Source organism: Ursus americanus, chromosome 11 (genome assembly GCF_024610735.1).
Source record: "Ursus americanus isolate L20-20 chromosome 11, mUrsAme1.1.p, whole genome shotgun sequence".
Classification (NCBI taxonomy): domain Eukaryota; kingdom Metazoa; phylum Chordata; class Mammalia; order Carnivora; family Ursidae; genus Ursus; species Ursus americanus.
In genome coordinates this window covers 32364749-32381036 of record NC_142137.1, presented here as the reverse complement: position 1 = coordinate 32381036, position 16288 = coordinate 32364749, and the positions used below count along the sequence as shown (strand labels likewise).

The following is a 16288-nucleotide window of genomic DNA, read 5'->3' as shown; positions in this document are numbered from 1 at the left end:
TTTCAGCTGTGTGGGCACCGCTTTATTGCTTTGAACAGAGCCCGAAGTACCTCCCGCAGCGTCTTCAGTAGAGTTTGGTAGCAAGAACCACATCTTCCTTATGTTTCAATTTCATATTTTTGAAGTCCATTTCATGGAACACACGGGAAGGGAGGAAGCAGAGAAAGAAATGGCAGACCACTCAGGGGACGGGGCAGGAAAGGGTGGGGCGCTGACTGAGGAGAAGTCACTACTGGGGCGTCAGAGTCTTGCCATAAAGGAATTTGCTGATGACAAATTCTGAAGTTTTTAGTGTTGTTTACAGTCAAAAGAACTAATGACTTCCTCAGGGGTACCTGTGTGTCACTTGCCAGTGATTTAAGGATGACATCTATGAACGATCAGTTTCCTTTGGGGCTTTGTAACTGAATGGTCTTTTTGTTAGAGAGAGCTTGCTGCCGCCTGTCTCTCCAGCATATCAAATGTCTATACGTCAGCAGAGACCCAGCAGCTCATTCACGGAGGACGCGCGGCCCAGGTACCTGCCAGGTGACCACTCTCGGGGAGCGGCCCGGTTCATCGTTTCCGTCGCTGGCCGCCTTGCAGTGCACTATGGTGACACTGAGGATTGCATCATTCTCCCCAACCCGGCTCCGAATTCTGGCCTAGGCTACCAAAAGGACTCTTCATAAAAGAGCAAAAACTTCTCCTCTGCATTATTTTGAAATGGTTCTTCTTCGTGGTTTGCTGCCAGGACAGATACTATCTCTCAGCTACCTGTTTGAAACATACCCTCCCTCTGTACTTTCTTCTATTTAAGTGAAGAAAGTGAAGAAAAGAGCGAGCCCGGGGCCCAAGAGCTGAAGGCTGGTGGGTTTCACAGTCTGAAAATCAGCCAACAGGTGTCCCAGTGCCCCTGGCTGCAGCCGTGTTCGCGCAGGCTGTGCTCTTGAGAGGGAATGCCAGGCAGGGACTCCTTCCTTAAGCCCCGTGGTCCTGGAAGAAGGGGCAGGAGAGAGGGGGAGGACTGGCAGTCCAGTGGAAGAGGTGGCTTCTGCTAATGTACTCGTGATGTCTTGAATCCTCATGGTGGCCCTGATGTCACTGTGGCACAGCCATTGGAGTTGAGTGAAATTGATTCCAATGCCACTACTCCCCACCCACCAAGCACACAGGCCTTTTCTCTGTTTTTCTCAGAACCCAGCATTGCCCTCACACTAGGCTCAGCAACACGCTCTCACCATACCTTAGTAGCTATGGGGAGTCTACCTCTGAAATCTTACATAGAGTGTGTACGATAGAAAAAAATGTTTGATTTGGGGTCAGCAACTTGAGCCCAAATTCCTCTTTGTTGCCCACTATCCAGAGACTTTAAACAAATTTCTTAACGTGACTTTTAGATCCTCATCCTAGAAAATGGTAATGATTACAGTACTATTTCACAGATGCTAATTGCATTAAAATGAGATAAAATGAAAGCCATGTTGTCTATTGTAAACTTTACATAAATATAAGGTGTTGTTAATCCACCACTGAGAAGCACTCCCCCCCCACACACCACCACCCAGCAAAACTGACCTATTCTGGGAATAGAGTCATGGAACACAGCCACTAATAGGAATACCTTAAATGTTGTAGAACCCCATTCAATATACTCACGTACGAGAAAAATCTACAGTAATTAGTGTTTCTATAGTGCATTATAACGTGTTTTACAGCACACATTATCTCTTTGATACTCACAATTACTCTGTGAGGTGGGTAGTATTATGGCCAGTTTGCAAATGTGGAAACTGAGCCACAGAGCAATAAAATGGCTTGTCCAAAGTCACACAGCCAGTAAATGGTAGAACTGCAGCTCAGCCTGAGACTTCCAAATTCTCCTAGGCTCTTTCAAGTACACCACACTCTTTCAAAGTAGTGAGTAGCCTGCCACTTTATAGCAAGAATTTTCTAGAACACACAGAGCTAATGGACTCAGATGGTAAGAAGTAGGAAACTACTTTCTTAAATTGAGTCTTAGGCTTCTATTTCTGGAACAGTTTTGATCTTCCACACCCTGCAAGCTGTCAAGATGGGGGAGTTTCTCGTTTTAACTTTAAATATCTATACTCCTACATAAATAAAGAGAGGCTTCAATAGCTAACATCTCAGGACGATCAAAAGAAAGCTAAGGGCTTGCTTTCTCTGCCAGAATCATTATACATTATTAAACTGTAGAACACCCATTTTGAGCAATAACTTTATGAAAAAAATACCAACACCCCAAATCCATCACTCCTTAAAACTGCTGCTTATGCAAACAAAAGTATCAGATATATTTGAATTCTGTAATCATGCAAGATGGGGGTCTGTGATCCCATTAGAGTTGTTGATTAGGTTTGAACCCAAGACGTAGTACGTACAGATTGCTGATGCTGTCTCGAACTCACGCAACAATCAATACAAAGACCGAATAATGCTAACGTTTAGATCTATCTTGGACTGTGAAGGTTTCTGTTTGTGATTTTAGAACAATGCCTTGGCATGAGAGCAAAACACCACTCTTATGCTCCCTTGGGCTAAAGAATTTTCAGTAGCTGATGCTTCTGATCTGACTTCCCACTATCAGCTTTTATGCCTCTAGATTACAACTTGTACTCACAAGTGAAGCAGTGTTTGATCGGTGGCAAGGTACGTGCCCGTAGGGCCGTCCTGCTCCTAATTGGTTTCCTCCTCGGCGCAGCTAAGAGCAACAGCAGGAGAGTGCACAAGTAGCACTCTTGTCTCAAAGCAAGAAGGAACCTGAGAAAAGAAAAATCGAAGACCACATTCTTCACCTCTCAAGCACCATGTCTCGCCCTGTGCACAGAAGGCCAGAATACCACAAAATCGTAAGATCTTTTTATGAGCATATTCTCCAAGAGGCCTTTCTTCTACTTCAAAGAAAATGTTTTCTTGAGTGATTTCTGATTTATTTCAAAAGGTGACACTACGCACAGACTTTTTTTTCAGTGGAGCAAGGGAGTGTTTAGTGGAGCGGATCATAAATCACACTTCTGGGAATAGTACAATATCTCTGACACACTGTAACAGAGTAATTGCATCTTTATCCATATTTTAGGGTTTTCTTTTGTGACTAATTAGATCCATAAAGTGTCAAATTTATCTCTTGTGTCTGACAGAAAATATGAAAAGATCAAGCAATTCTTTGTATTTCATACTTCGCGAACTACAAAATGAAATGTATATAAAATATATATAAAGTAGTGATTATGTGTTAAATTAATGGGAATAGGTCAGCAAAAAACTCAGCATTAAAAGATTGCCTTTAGAAATGTATTTCCTTGTCTTAAATATAAGTATCTATTGTTATAATTTGGTATGTGCTATCATCTTTTCTATATATTTCAAGCTCAGAGGTATTTTCAAAGCTTAATTATTTGCAGATTAGCTTTGGATAAATATTCTTCTTTAATCCTCTCATTAGAAGTTACAGATGTGAAAATTTATCATTACGTTTAAAGCTCTTTTCATTATTTCAGGAAACTGATGAGCATTGAAGAAAATTAATTTCAGTTATGGGTACTTGGAATTGTGTGAGTAACTGTCGCACCCCAGTTGGGAGTGCCTCCAGATGGCCCCTCTGGCTTTCTGGGATCTTGATTTATTTTTATGTGGGGCTCGGAAATACTAAAAGGTATTGCAAAGTTCATCCTGGACCTAAATCACTTCATTTAAGTGTCAGTTAAAGCACGTTATTATCCTAATGTATCCAAAGCCTCAAATAACTAGCGGTGTTCTATTTCTCGAACATAAGAATAACTGTTTCTATTGTTTTATAAATTGTGAAGATAAATTTTACGTTGACATTCTCTGTGACCGGTAGTATAGATTTGAGACCTACTGGACATGTCGTTCGAGGTACAACCTTTTACGAGGACGCAGAATGGAAAATACTGGCCCTCGTGGGTATTGAACTTGAAGCTCAGCTACAAGTACACTGTAGTTAGTATTCACCCAACAGAATAAGAGAGGAAGAAGAAAATGCCATAATTTCAGTTTGGTCATATCAGAAATGGCACAAAGCTGGGGCTCTGGCCTGTTCAGTAGAGTATAATTTCATTTCCTTTCATCTCTTTTTCAAATTCTTCTGTTTTTGTTGCTCGTGGCAACAAGCACATTATTCTTTCTGTCTCTCTCCTTCAACCGTTGCTTGTTTTTATGCTGTGCTCTTACCACATAGCGGTAATTTATCTTCCGTGGTGGCTCCGTATATATTGAGAAGATAGTTCATGTATAATTTACAGACATTTGTTAAAGTGTATGATTAGGTTTTTTTGAGTTAAATAAGAAAAGAATTAAAATTGAATACATCATGACCCTTTAGTGATTTAACCATATTTTTGTTAAAATCACTTGCTTTACATTTCTTACTTTCTAGTAGGAATATTAATGTACTTACTACTTTCCTATTCCTGACTCATACAGATTAGTCCTTAATGTGATGTCAATTCGTGTATCTAATGTGTATTCTACACACACTTACGACACTTTGATTTATATTTTCAACATAAATGATGTCCACATATGGACATAATTTTGTAACTATAACTATTTAGATTCTATCCATTTAAATCTTGCTTAGTTATAACAAATAGTCTATCTGATTAAAGAAACCTATTTGTCATGATAGAAACCCATGTATATGGAAGTGGACTCTGGTGGTATTGGGCAAATTTTAGAAGTATTTAAATCAAAATTATATAACATTTACAGAAGTTACTTTGTTGAATAAACAATTTTATTGATTTGTTTCACCATTTTTCCCATGCCTTAAAAAAAAAAAAAAGAATGCATCTTACCAGGTCATATCTTACCCTCCATGTTAGGCTACCCAAGATACCTGGGTCTAGAGGTAAAGACACCTCTTCTAACCTGGAATCCACACTTAGCTTTTCATGTAAATGCAAGATTATGCACGAAGTAAGATTACTTTCAACAGTGGTTCCCCTTCCTGCCTCCCTCTCCCACCCACCTCTACTTCAAATGGGCCTTCTTTTGCGCAGCTCAGAGATAATTGCTATGTCAGAGCACAGCCTGCAGTCTCAGGCTCCGCCCTGGCTCTGCCAATTGACTGCTAGTTGGACAAGTCGCTCATTCCTCCTGAGGCCTCATTCCCTCTGTAGGACGGAAAGGACTGGAATAAACTATCCCTAGTATCTCCGTCCCTTTCTCAGATAGTTTTCAATAGCAGAAGCAAAACAGAGAGACTTTGTCAAATGGATTGATTGAGTTTGTGTGTTCTATTTCCCATGCTTTCAACCTCTCTACACTAAGCCAAACCTAAATTATTCTTCGTTGTGGTTTTCATATTCAGTTCACCCTGAAAATAGGCCATGTTTTGGAGATCTATAAGGAAAGTACAAATTCTCCTTTTTTAACTAAGTATAGAGAAAACAACATCTCACAAATTTGCTGCTACAGTTGGGTTCATCCTGACGGTCTCCTTGGTAGATCTGGAACCCCTTAGGGGTTGTGCAGACTTATGAGAAGTCTCAACCAATTATTCCTTCCAACTTAAAACATGGTCGGCCAATACCAAAGGCCATTCTAGAACAACAGAAATTTATATTAGCAATTATTTTTTTAAAAACCTTGCCCCATGAAAATACCTTGCAAGCTATATAATATTACCAAATACATAGAAAGATTTCTCCTGTTAAGAAATTTATTTCATTTCACAGCTCTTTTCTCATCAGCGACGGATCCAAATATGGCCACGGCTTGTTCTCAAAAGTCAAAATTGTTGCAATAATTAGTTGGAGGGTGGAAAAAAATGAACATGATCTCAAAGGCTGCCTGCAATTGGAAAATTTTGTTTAAAAAAATAGAGTAACACATTGTCCATAGCTTTGCCTAGAAAGTAAAACTAATCCTTTTTTCTCTAGAACAAAGATCTCTTTGTCCTCACCTATGGAGCTCTGGTTGCCCAACTATGTAAAGATTATGAAAAAGATGAAGATGTGAATAAATATTTAGATAAAATGTAAGTAGAAGTCTTTTATTCTCATGGAATGTATATTGTTTGTTAACTTCCTCTAAATTTTGTCCAACTCTAATGATTTTGCTCCACTTCACAAGCTCTTCTATTATTTCAATGAATCACATTTTAAAACTGAACACCCTTTCTGACAATTGGCATTTGGACTGTCGTAAATTATAAGGTAAGAGGAAGGAAACTTTTTTTCTATGAAAATCAAGCTTGGAACATATCCTTTTTAGGTAGAAATCATTTCTTTGCTAGTCACTTATAAGCAAAAGTCTGGTAAAAACAGATTATTCTTTTAACAAGGTGATGGATCATCAAATTTGATTCTTTTCAGAAGTCTTTTGTTCCTAATATAACTCCTTCTAATATAAATATATGCTTACGTAGGTATAGACCATTTGTGGCAGGATATGCAAAAAATTACTAACGGCAGTTGCCTGAGAGAACTTGAAGACAGGGGGTTACATGTAGAAGAGAGATTTACTTTTTCCTATGTAGTGTTTTTATTGTCTGAATGCTTTTACCATTGCTGTGCATATTTATTTAAAAATATACTAAAGGGAGAAACCCACCCCTTCCTTTTAAAATAAAGTCCATTCTCCTTGTCTTTATTAATGGAGATTCCTTCTGCACAAATTCAACCTTTAATTTTCTCAGAATAATTATATGAGCATCAGATTATTGCTCAGTAATAAAATATCTGTCAACATTTTTTGAGCCTCTTAATTATGGATCCTGAAACAGACTCTAACAGGGCAATCACCAGAAAGCCTATACTAATTAGAAGACCTAGTTAGAAAGGTTGAAGGGGAACTTCAGCCTAGTTGAGCATTTTAGGGCTTTTAAAAAGGGTTCATTGTGTTTTTAGTTGGAAAACAGGAAAAAGACAACATAAAGGAAAGCTTGAAAGGGTTTTTTTGAACCCTGGTTTCCCCCCTTTCTAAGCTTCTTCTTTTTCTACTAGAAAGTTCTTTTTCATTGTCTTGTGTTTATTTTGGCCCATGTAACTTTTCTTTTTCATTTCCTCTTCATTAGCAGGAGTACTTCCTAAGATAAACTGTCTGTAATAGTGAGAGCTGCTTAACCTATCTTACCCTTAGGTTGTACTGGAACACGTGGTAGAGCATTTCCAGAACACACATCATTTTATGTAGCTCATGTTAAATTTGCATTGTTTTGAAAACAGCTGTAGAAAATGAAGAAACTCATATATTTGACTGAAAAAACATACCTTGGTTAGCTACTTGGGTGCACGTTTTAACAAATAAGAATGAAATATTAAAGAATAAATTTTGAAAGGCTACAGAAAGGCCTTGCCTTAAGAACAGCAATAATTCACATTTGGATTTCTTTAATAGCTTCTGCTAAGAACATCTTACATTTTTAATCTGATATATAAACTACCTGCTTTACAGAAACATACCCTTTGACCGAAACAAGATGTGTGTGTGTGTGTGTGTGTGGTGTATATATATATATTTGTGTGTTTGTATATACACACACACACACTGCACTGACCATAACACCCTAGCTTTCTTTCTTTTTTTTTTAAGATTTTATTTGTTTATTTGAGTGGGAGCAGAACAAGAGAGAGAGCGAGCAAGAGAGCGTGTGCGTGCGTACACATACACACACGCACACACACACACACACGCACACACACACACACGCATGCACACACGCACGTACGTGAGGGGGGAGGGGCAGAGAGAGAGGGAGAAGCAGGCTCCCCACTTGAGCAGGAAGCCTGACTCAGGGCTCGATCCCAGGACCCCAGGATCACGACCCGAGCCGAAGGCAGACGTTTAAATGACTGAGGCACTCGGACGCCCCCCCATTCTGGCTTTCTATCACTTCCCACTGTCCAGGGCTGTAATGTGCATACAAATTAAAAAACACTGGGAACATTTTTAAGTCCCAGTACAACTATTTCCGCAAAGTATACATTCTGTTCTTCAAAGGTCTTTTCAGTGTGAACTTTCTAGCTAGACTCACAAAATAGTTTTCTCAGAAGGCAAGTAAGCCAAATTGAGTATTTCTACCTACTCCGAAATATCAATAGACTATCTCATAGATATAGTGAATTAATGAGCACTCTGACATCAAATCCGTCTCCCCCCAACCACCCAGCCACCAAATTTCTGCCCCCTTGTAGGCCCCGGGGGCTAGACCTTCCCTCCGCACACGGTGGTGTCTTTATCTTGGTGGGTCTTCTGTTGCTCCGTTCACATGGTTTCATTTGTCTGTGTACACGCGGTTGTGAAATTAAAAGATCGATTTTGTGCCAGTTGTTTAGCAAAGGCGGTCTTGCTCCTTTTCATTTCCACCATTCAGGTCACATTTGTTCAACTAGACTGAAAGTTCTTGGGTCTGTCTTGTCGCAGGTGTCAGCTCAGCCGTGGCCGCCGCAGCTCAGCTGTGCTATGACATCTCAGTAAGAGGCCCTAACGCTGTACTTCAGGAACGGCCCGATCCACTCGTGGTGGGGTGGAGCTAACAGATAGTACAAATACTTTCTCCCAAGTCCCACAGATTCAGATCCCCTCGAATGAAAAATGAATTTTCTGAATGTCACTTTATTTTTTCTTTTCGCTAAACTTCAGAGTCCTAACTGCAGAAACCTACACTGGCAACAAAAATTGATGTTTCTTTTCCCTTCCTCCTCTCCTTCTGGAGCCCATCCTGGACATGTTTGTCCTCTCACCATGAGAACTCTGCTAAGAGAAGAATGAGCAGCCAAGGACCACACCTACAGCAGACAAGTTAGCTAGATTCTCATTCTGTTTCCATCAACAGCTACTGGTGAGAAAGTTAGCTGTCAGTAAGATACATTAGGCTGCACACCCCAACCTCCCTTAGCTTTAATAGACACTGTCGGATTTGGGCCAGCCTTACCTCCTCAGGCTTCTCTGCTCATAGAAAACTAGTTCGTGTTTCCCGGATAATTGCTCTCTGCTTCTGTATCTGTAAGACAAATAAAGTGCCTACCGCCCCATAGCCATTGGACTTGTCCAATTTGCTTTACTTTGCTATCCATGCAAGTGCTAAACAGAGGACTCGGTTCTTAAACACTGATAGCATTCACTACTCAAATATTATTTTCAGACCATACTCTTTCCTCAATCACAGGGGATACGGCATTGGAACACGGCTGGTGGAAGACTTCTTGGCTCGATCTTGTGTAAGAAGATGCCACAGTTATTCAGAAATTGCAGACATAATTGCCCAGGTAAATGCATTTTTAGCTCTTTCAAGATGTTTTGAAAATCTTTGATTTGTCCTCAGTTCTGTAGCTTTCTGCTCTGATTGGGTAGGTTCTTTTTGTATTCATTATTAGGTGCTAAGAGATTCTGATTGAAAAGCATTTTATTTCAGCACAGGAATAAAGCTATTGTGAACAGAGATGAATGCTTTTAGGCACTTAAGGATCTATAGATTTTTCTGACCACACAGTGTGCGTGGAGTGTATGTCCCACACTGGGAAAAATGTTTTGAGATGGTAAACAGAAAGGGAGTGTACTAGGGCAGCCTCATAACATGATGACACAAATGGGTTTCTTTGTATAATCACCTTATACACGGAGGCCGTGGTCTTTGGCTGTCTCAGAGAATCTTGTTGTGGCCATTTTATTCCCAGAGCAATGTTTCCCGAGAAAAATAAAGCTTCCTGTAAAAGTATGTGCTCTAAGAACTTTCGCCGTCCTCATATACGAGAGACAACTTGGAATCATCTGAGACCAACTCAAACATCTTAGGTAGAAGATGAGATCGGGAAATGCATCCTTAGCCAGAATCCCTTCAGTCCGCTGGTCTGCGATTATTAACCTAGTGTTGTTCATTTGGGACAAACCTGGAAAGTATACATGAGTATCAGATATTTATAAGGTTCAGGATACCGCCTCCAGATTCTCACAACAGACCTATTAAGTTGCTCTCATTCTTCTTTTCTCTCCTGATCCTTAATATTACTATTTCCATACTGATTTTTCACATGAGTGGCAATAATCATTCTACATAGTGCTTTGTGATTCCAAATGCGGTTTTACATATTCTTTTGTCTTTTACCCTTGTGCAGTATCCCTGTGAAGCAGGCAGAGTAGGAGTTGTTCCCATTTTCCAGATAAGAAAACTGAGTCCCATGGGGCACCTGGGTGGCTCAGTCGTTAAGCATCTGCCTTCGGCTCAGGGCGTGATCCCGGCGTTCTGGGATCGACCGCCACATCAGGCTTCTCTGCTGGGAGCCTGCTTCTTCCTCTCCCACTCCCCCTGCTTGTGTTCCCTCTCTCGCTGGCTGTCTCTCTCTGTCAAATGAATAAATAAAATCTTTAAAAAAATAAAAAGAAAAAAAAAAGAAAACTGAGTCCCAGAAAGACTATGATAAAAATTAAATACTAGTATATACCTAAAAAAAAAGTATGCCTTCAAAAACACAATCCAAATGAAAGATTTTTCCAATTTTTGTTATGATTACTCTCATTATTTCATTTCATCTCTCATTATTTCATTATTTCATGAATAATGTGGTTGAAATCAAAATCCAGGTCTTCTAGTCTCAGTGTAATGAGTTTACCACACAACAGGTTAAAAAATTCTCTTTCCCTGTTTGCAGAATATAACTAAAATAATGAAGCAGTAGTTTGAAAAATAAAATAATTTTTCACTAAGCCAAGTTTATGATCAATGCTATAAAAATACTAGGTGTTTTAATGGGAAATATTTAAAATATATAAATGTAGATGGTTGTGTTCTATTTCTGTCAAATGTCTTTGGGGTTTTGATGAGGATTGATTACACTGCATTAGTAGATCACTTTGGGTCTATGGACATCTTAACAGTGTTTAATCTTCTAATCTATGAACATGGGATGTCATTCCATTTGTTTGTTTTGTTTAATTTCTTTCGTCAATGTTTTGTAGTTTTCCATATACAAGTCTTTCACCTTCTTGCTTAAGTTTATTCCTTGGTATTTTATCCTTTTTCACTGATATTGTCAATGGTATTGTTTTCTTAATTTCTTCTCTGGACAGTTTGTTGTTAGTGTATAGAAACACAACCAATTTTGTATCCTGTAACTTTACTGAAATCACTTCTTAGTTCTAACAGGTTTGTGTGTGTGTGTGTGTGTGTGTGTGTGTGTGTGTGTGTGTAGCATTTAGGGGTTTCCCATATATAAGATTGTATCATCTGTAGAAAGAGATAATTTTACTTTTTTCTTGCCAATTGATATGCCTTTCATTTCTTTTTCTTGACTAACTACTCTAGCTAGGACTTCTAGTACTATGTTGAGTAGAAACGGTGAGAAGAAGCATCCTTCTTGCTCTTGATCTTAGAGAAAAATCTTTCCATTTCTTACCATTGAGTATGGCAATGGGGAAAGAATTGTCTTTTCAATGAATGGTGCTGGGAAAACTGGCTGTCCACATGGAAAGGAATAGAATTAGACTCTTACACCATATACAAAAATGAACTCAAGTGGATTAAAATGTAACCATAAGACCCGAAACTGTAAAACTCCCAGAAGAGGGGCTCCTGGGTGGCTCAGTTAGTTAAGCATCCAACTCTTGGTTTCAGCTCAAGTCATAATCTTGGGGATACACACACACACACACACACACACACAAGTTTTGGTGGAGATGTGGAGAGAATGGAACCCTTAAGGGCTCACTGTTGGTAGGAATTCAAAATGGTACAGCCACTATGGAAAACAGTTTGAAAGTTCATCAAAAAATTAAAAATAGGATTATCTAAGACCTACCAATCCCACTTCTGGGTATTTATCCAAAAAAATTGAAATCAGGATCTTGAAGAGATATTAGCACCCTATATTCACTGCACCACTATGCGCAACAGCCAAGATGTGGAAACAACCTAAAAGGCAATCAACAGAGGAACAGGTAAAGAAAATGTGGTATATACATGCAATGGCATACTTTTAAAAAAGGGACATTCTGCATTGTGAAACAACATGGCTGAACCCAGACACAGAAAGACAAATAACTGCATGATTCCACCTAGATAAGGTACCTAAAATATTCAAATTCATAGAATCGAAGAAGGGAATGGTGGTTGCCAGGGGCTGTGGGGAGGAGGAAATGGGGAGTTATTAACCAATGGGCATAAAGTTTCAGTCAAGCAAGATGAATGCGCTTTAGAGGTCTGTGGTCCAACATTGCACCGGTCATCGACAATAATATATTGTACACTTATAAAAGTGTTAAGAGGGTAGATCTCATGTTAAGTGTTCTGATTCCAATTTTTAAAAAGCTTAAAAGAAACAAGTCTGTTTGATATAAAACTAAGAACATTCACTTTCCAAATATCTCTCCTCTAAATTTTTATGTCTTTTTTATTTTTCTCATGTCATGGAAATTCTTATCTGCTCCTCCTGTCCTCTATAAACTGGGAGAAAATCCACTTCTACTCCTTTGCAAGATTCCTTCCTCCAATGAAGAGAATTTTTTGTCATCCTGACCCTTCTCTCGTGCAGAGGGGTTGTCTCCCTTTGTACTTCCTTCAGAGGTCCGATTTCCTCCCACTTAATCATTTTCACTTCTCCAGCAAAATGTTCTTTCACGTGTGGGAACGACGTCACCCAATTCAGAAGCATTTTAACACAGAGGAAGGGGCAGACCTTAGCTGCAGACTCACCCGCTGATGCTTTCTTTATAATTGGCAGCTTTCAGTAGGAGGTCTGGCCTTCAGCAGCATTAAATCATTAATCCTTGTAAACTCTCCTGTTACAGAGTCAGTTTTAGGGGGGAGGGGAGCAAGGTCAGAGGAAATTTACCATAGTCACATGCTGCCCCTGGAGCATAGCAGGGTCAGGAACAGAACCGAAACGTCGTGACTTTGCCTGTCTACCCCCTCAGACCAGGCCCTCACTGCGGCATCTTTGCGTACTCAGCATTTTGCTGAGCTTTGGACCTCAGATTGCGCCATCTAGTGGTCGGAAGAGAAATCCTACGACAGAGGCCAAATCTGCTCAAAAAAAGTTTGTCATCAGGTCTTTTATTTCATATAAAAAAGAGATGACAGGCTAATTCTAAAGTCATATACCTGCGACATTAAAATGTATCCGTTTTTAAACTATGGTTGTATCATATGAAAGTCTACTTTTGTAGTGATTGCCTCAAATTTTAAATAAGATGTATAATTTATAAAGATTGTCAGCGGCATTAGAAAAGATGTTGAAAAACCATTAGTAATACAGCGCCTTTCTTTAGAAAAGCTCAAAGTAATTGCCACCTATTATTTTTTTTCCCTTTCAAGAGTCTTGTGAAGTAAAAACAACAGCCATCATTTTACTGATGACATAGTTCAGTCTTAGGATGTCACCACAGTTACATCATCAAAAAAGCCAGCTGAGAATTTACTTTTTCTGATCTTATTCCAGTGCTTTTCCCAAAATTAATTGTTTCTTTAAAATGTACCTGCGGGGGCACCTGGGTGGCTCAGTAGGTTAAGCGACTGCCTTTGGCTCAGGTCATGATCCCAGGGTCCTGGGCTTGAGCCCCACATCGGGCTCTCAGGCTCTCTGTTCAGCAGGGAGCCTGCTTCTCCCTCTCCGTCTGCCCCTCACCCCACTTATTCTCTCTCTACCCAGCCCCATCTCTCTCTCTCAAATAAATAAATAAAATCTTAAAAAAAAAAAAAAAAGAGTCCACATGCTGCTCAGCCACATTCCCAAATGTGTGACCCTGAGCAAGTCACGCCGCCTGTCGGAACCTCAGCTTCCATGTCTGTCAGGTGGGACCTCTTTCAGCTGTAGTTTTTCTGAGTTTCAGGCTTTGCTTTCCCTAGGCAAACTCTGCACATGGAACTATCCTCATAAAGAGCTGAGTGTGATGGGTGTAGTTTCCAAAGCCTCCCTCAGAGCATCCGTACCGTCTAGTTACTGGTGCTGTTTACAACTGCTTGGCTTAGCACAAATTCTGCTCATCAAAGCTGGGAAAGCTTTTTACTGTTAGGTCAATGTCATCATGATGTCATTATAAGGGTTAGAAGGAATGTATAATTTTTCAGTATAAATGTCACATCAGGGCTATTGTCACAGTAAGATGAAATTTTTAGAGAAAAATACATGGTATATGAAAAGTATAAAAAGACTCATAAAAACTCAAAATTCTCATCCTTAGATGAAAAAGGTGGACTCCAAGATGATGTCCCTGGAAATTCTGAAAAGCAAAAATGTGATCTTTTCCTTTTAATAGTATAAATTGAAATTTTACCTTAATTAAATAACGGGAGCAATATTTTTTTTTGGTGAGTGATATAAAATCAATGAAATAATTGAAAGGAAGTATTCACAGGAGGCAATATAAGAAAGGATGCCTACAGCAGGAAGGAAATCTAGATGGTGAATGTCAGAAGCATCAACTCAAGGGCAAAGATTTAGGAATATAATCCAGAGAGGAACTTGAATGGCAGAGGGGTTATTTTTTAACTGGATGATCATTTTTATTTAAAAAAATCGTTCTAGTTAAGATGAGCGTTGAGGCTACACAGAAGGATTCCAGCAAATCATACTGATCTTACCTCTTTTATCTTGCTTCTGACCCGAGTGCATAAAACTACCATGGCTGGATTGATGCAAGTAATTCGAATATTTTGAAGCATAAATCTCCCGAGTCATTTCAGAATGGTGGCAGCTGCATAGCCGTAGAATGACGACCTGCAAGAGATTCGTGCTCAGAAGCACCGACTTTATGCTTCTGCAAGGACATCCGAATCTGACTTGATTAGACATTGTTAGAGGGGAATGCCACAGCCTGGAAGGTGGATCAGTGAGGGCCCCATCAAGAGACGGAAACCACACAATCATTTCAGTCAAGAAGGTTTACTAGAAAGCATTATTAACTATTTATATGGGACTAGCTACTAAGAAAGGGAAAAAGTGCTAAAGAATGTCCTAGTGCTGAGGGAAAATACCCAAAGAAGAACCACAGTTTGAAGAGGGACCCTCTTCCCATGGCTGGGGTTCAAATGTCTTTGGAGACATGTGATTGCAGCCCATGGATGCTGGAAAAGGCCTCCGGATTGTCAGGCTGAGATAGGTGGGTAGGGAATTGTGGATTAAAACTGGTAAACGGCAACCCTCCACAGGGGTATAAGTGGGCTGAGGCCGGCAGTGAGGGAACCACGGGAAAGGAGCCAGAACTCCGAAGGGAGTGCCATGCCTGGCCCATGCCTGGCCAGTCACCATTTTCAGCAAGAGTAAGCCAAGAAAAGGCCCCCTGGGGCAGGAAGAGAAGTCTGTCCTCCTGCTGTATCCCTACGGAACCCTCTACTGCCAAAGGAGAAATGTTTGCAAGATCTACGTCTAGCCTCACAAGCAAGGCCATGAAGAGTCTGGAGCTGAGAAGCAATCATCAGACAAGCAGCACAGAAGACCTGAGCTGGTGTGATTGTCACATACATTTCTGTGGTCCTTTTTTGACTTCGATGGCCTCGTGTTTGACCCTACCCAAGCTGCTGGCCCACACAGGAACTAGTCTCACCTCTCAGGGTCGCTCAAGCTGGCTAGGGGACAGGAGACGAGAGGAAGGAAGCTGCACTCCTCTCTTAGCAGGATGGTGTCACCTTCTTGCAAATGGAGAAACCAAACAGGCCAAAGAGCACACTTTTCAATGTGCAAAACTTTTCAATGTGCAAACTTCTGAAACAAAAACTTTCTGTTAAACGCTGACATTTGTTAAATCCAGCCAGTGGCTCTTTATGGATTTCTCTATAACCAAATCTGTTCTCTCCCATAACTAGTAAATTTCCTCTATTTTATTACTGTTCCAAGTGCCATTAACTGACATTATGGGCCACGAACCTCAGAACAGGACTGGCTAATGACTTGTGTTCTCTTCCCTGGAAGTCCAAAGGAGTGAGTTGAGGAGACCATGGTACGTTGGCCACTAAGCGGCCGCCCGCTGAAACGTAGAGCAGGGCTTAGACGCACGTCTGGGGTAGGGGCTCGTAAGCTTGAAATGGACCAGGTCCATTTTCTGAAATGTGCCGAAGGGTGAAACTTAAGTTTTCATTGTAGGAGGCAGGAGTTGCAGTCACGATGAGTAAGCAAACATGACGGAACAACTTCTGAAACGAAAGGGAACCCATGATTATTACCTTTACTGAGAACATTTTTATTGTGAAAAAAGAGTGACATGAGTCTGCACTTTAGCTTAATGTGTTAGTCTGCGAAATCGAATTTTACTGGGTTTTATGCCTGCTAATCTTCCAAAAATTTGCAGTTGACCAGCTTTTTTGGGGGGGTATATATTTCTGTTCTCC

General features: G+C 40.2%; 1 protein-coding gene across 1 annotated transcript in view; it reads left to right on the top strand.

The window, feature by feature from the left end:
• Window positions 1–2641: 2641 nt before the first annotated feature.
• TRAPPC3L (trafficking protein particle complex subunit 3L) overlaps window positions 2642–16288 on the top strand; it is a 35079-nt gene continuing 21432 nt past the window's right edge. The window contains exons 1-3 of the mRNA XM_045798530.2: window positions 2642–2852; window positions 5910–6007; window positions 9140–9239. Of these exons, the coding sequence (XP_045654486.1) occupies window positions 2811–2852; window positions 5910–6007; window positions 9140–9239 (240 nt within the window). The 5' untranslated portion in view covers window positions 2642–2810. The remainder of the gene's footprint in view (window positions 2853–5909; window positions 6008–9139; window positions 9240–16288) is intronic.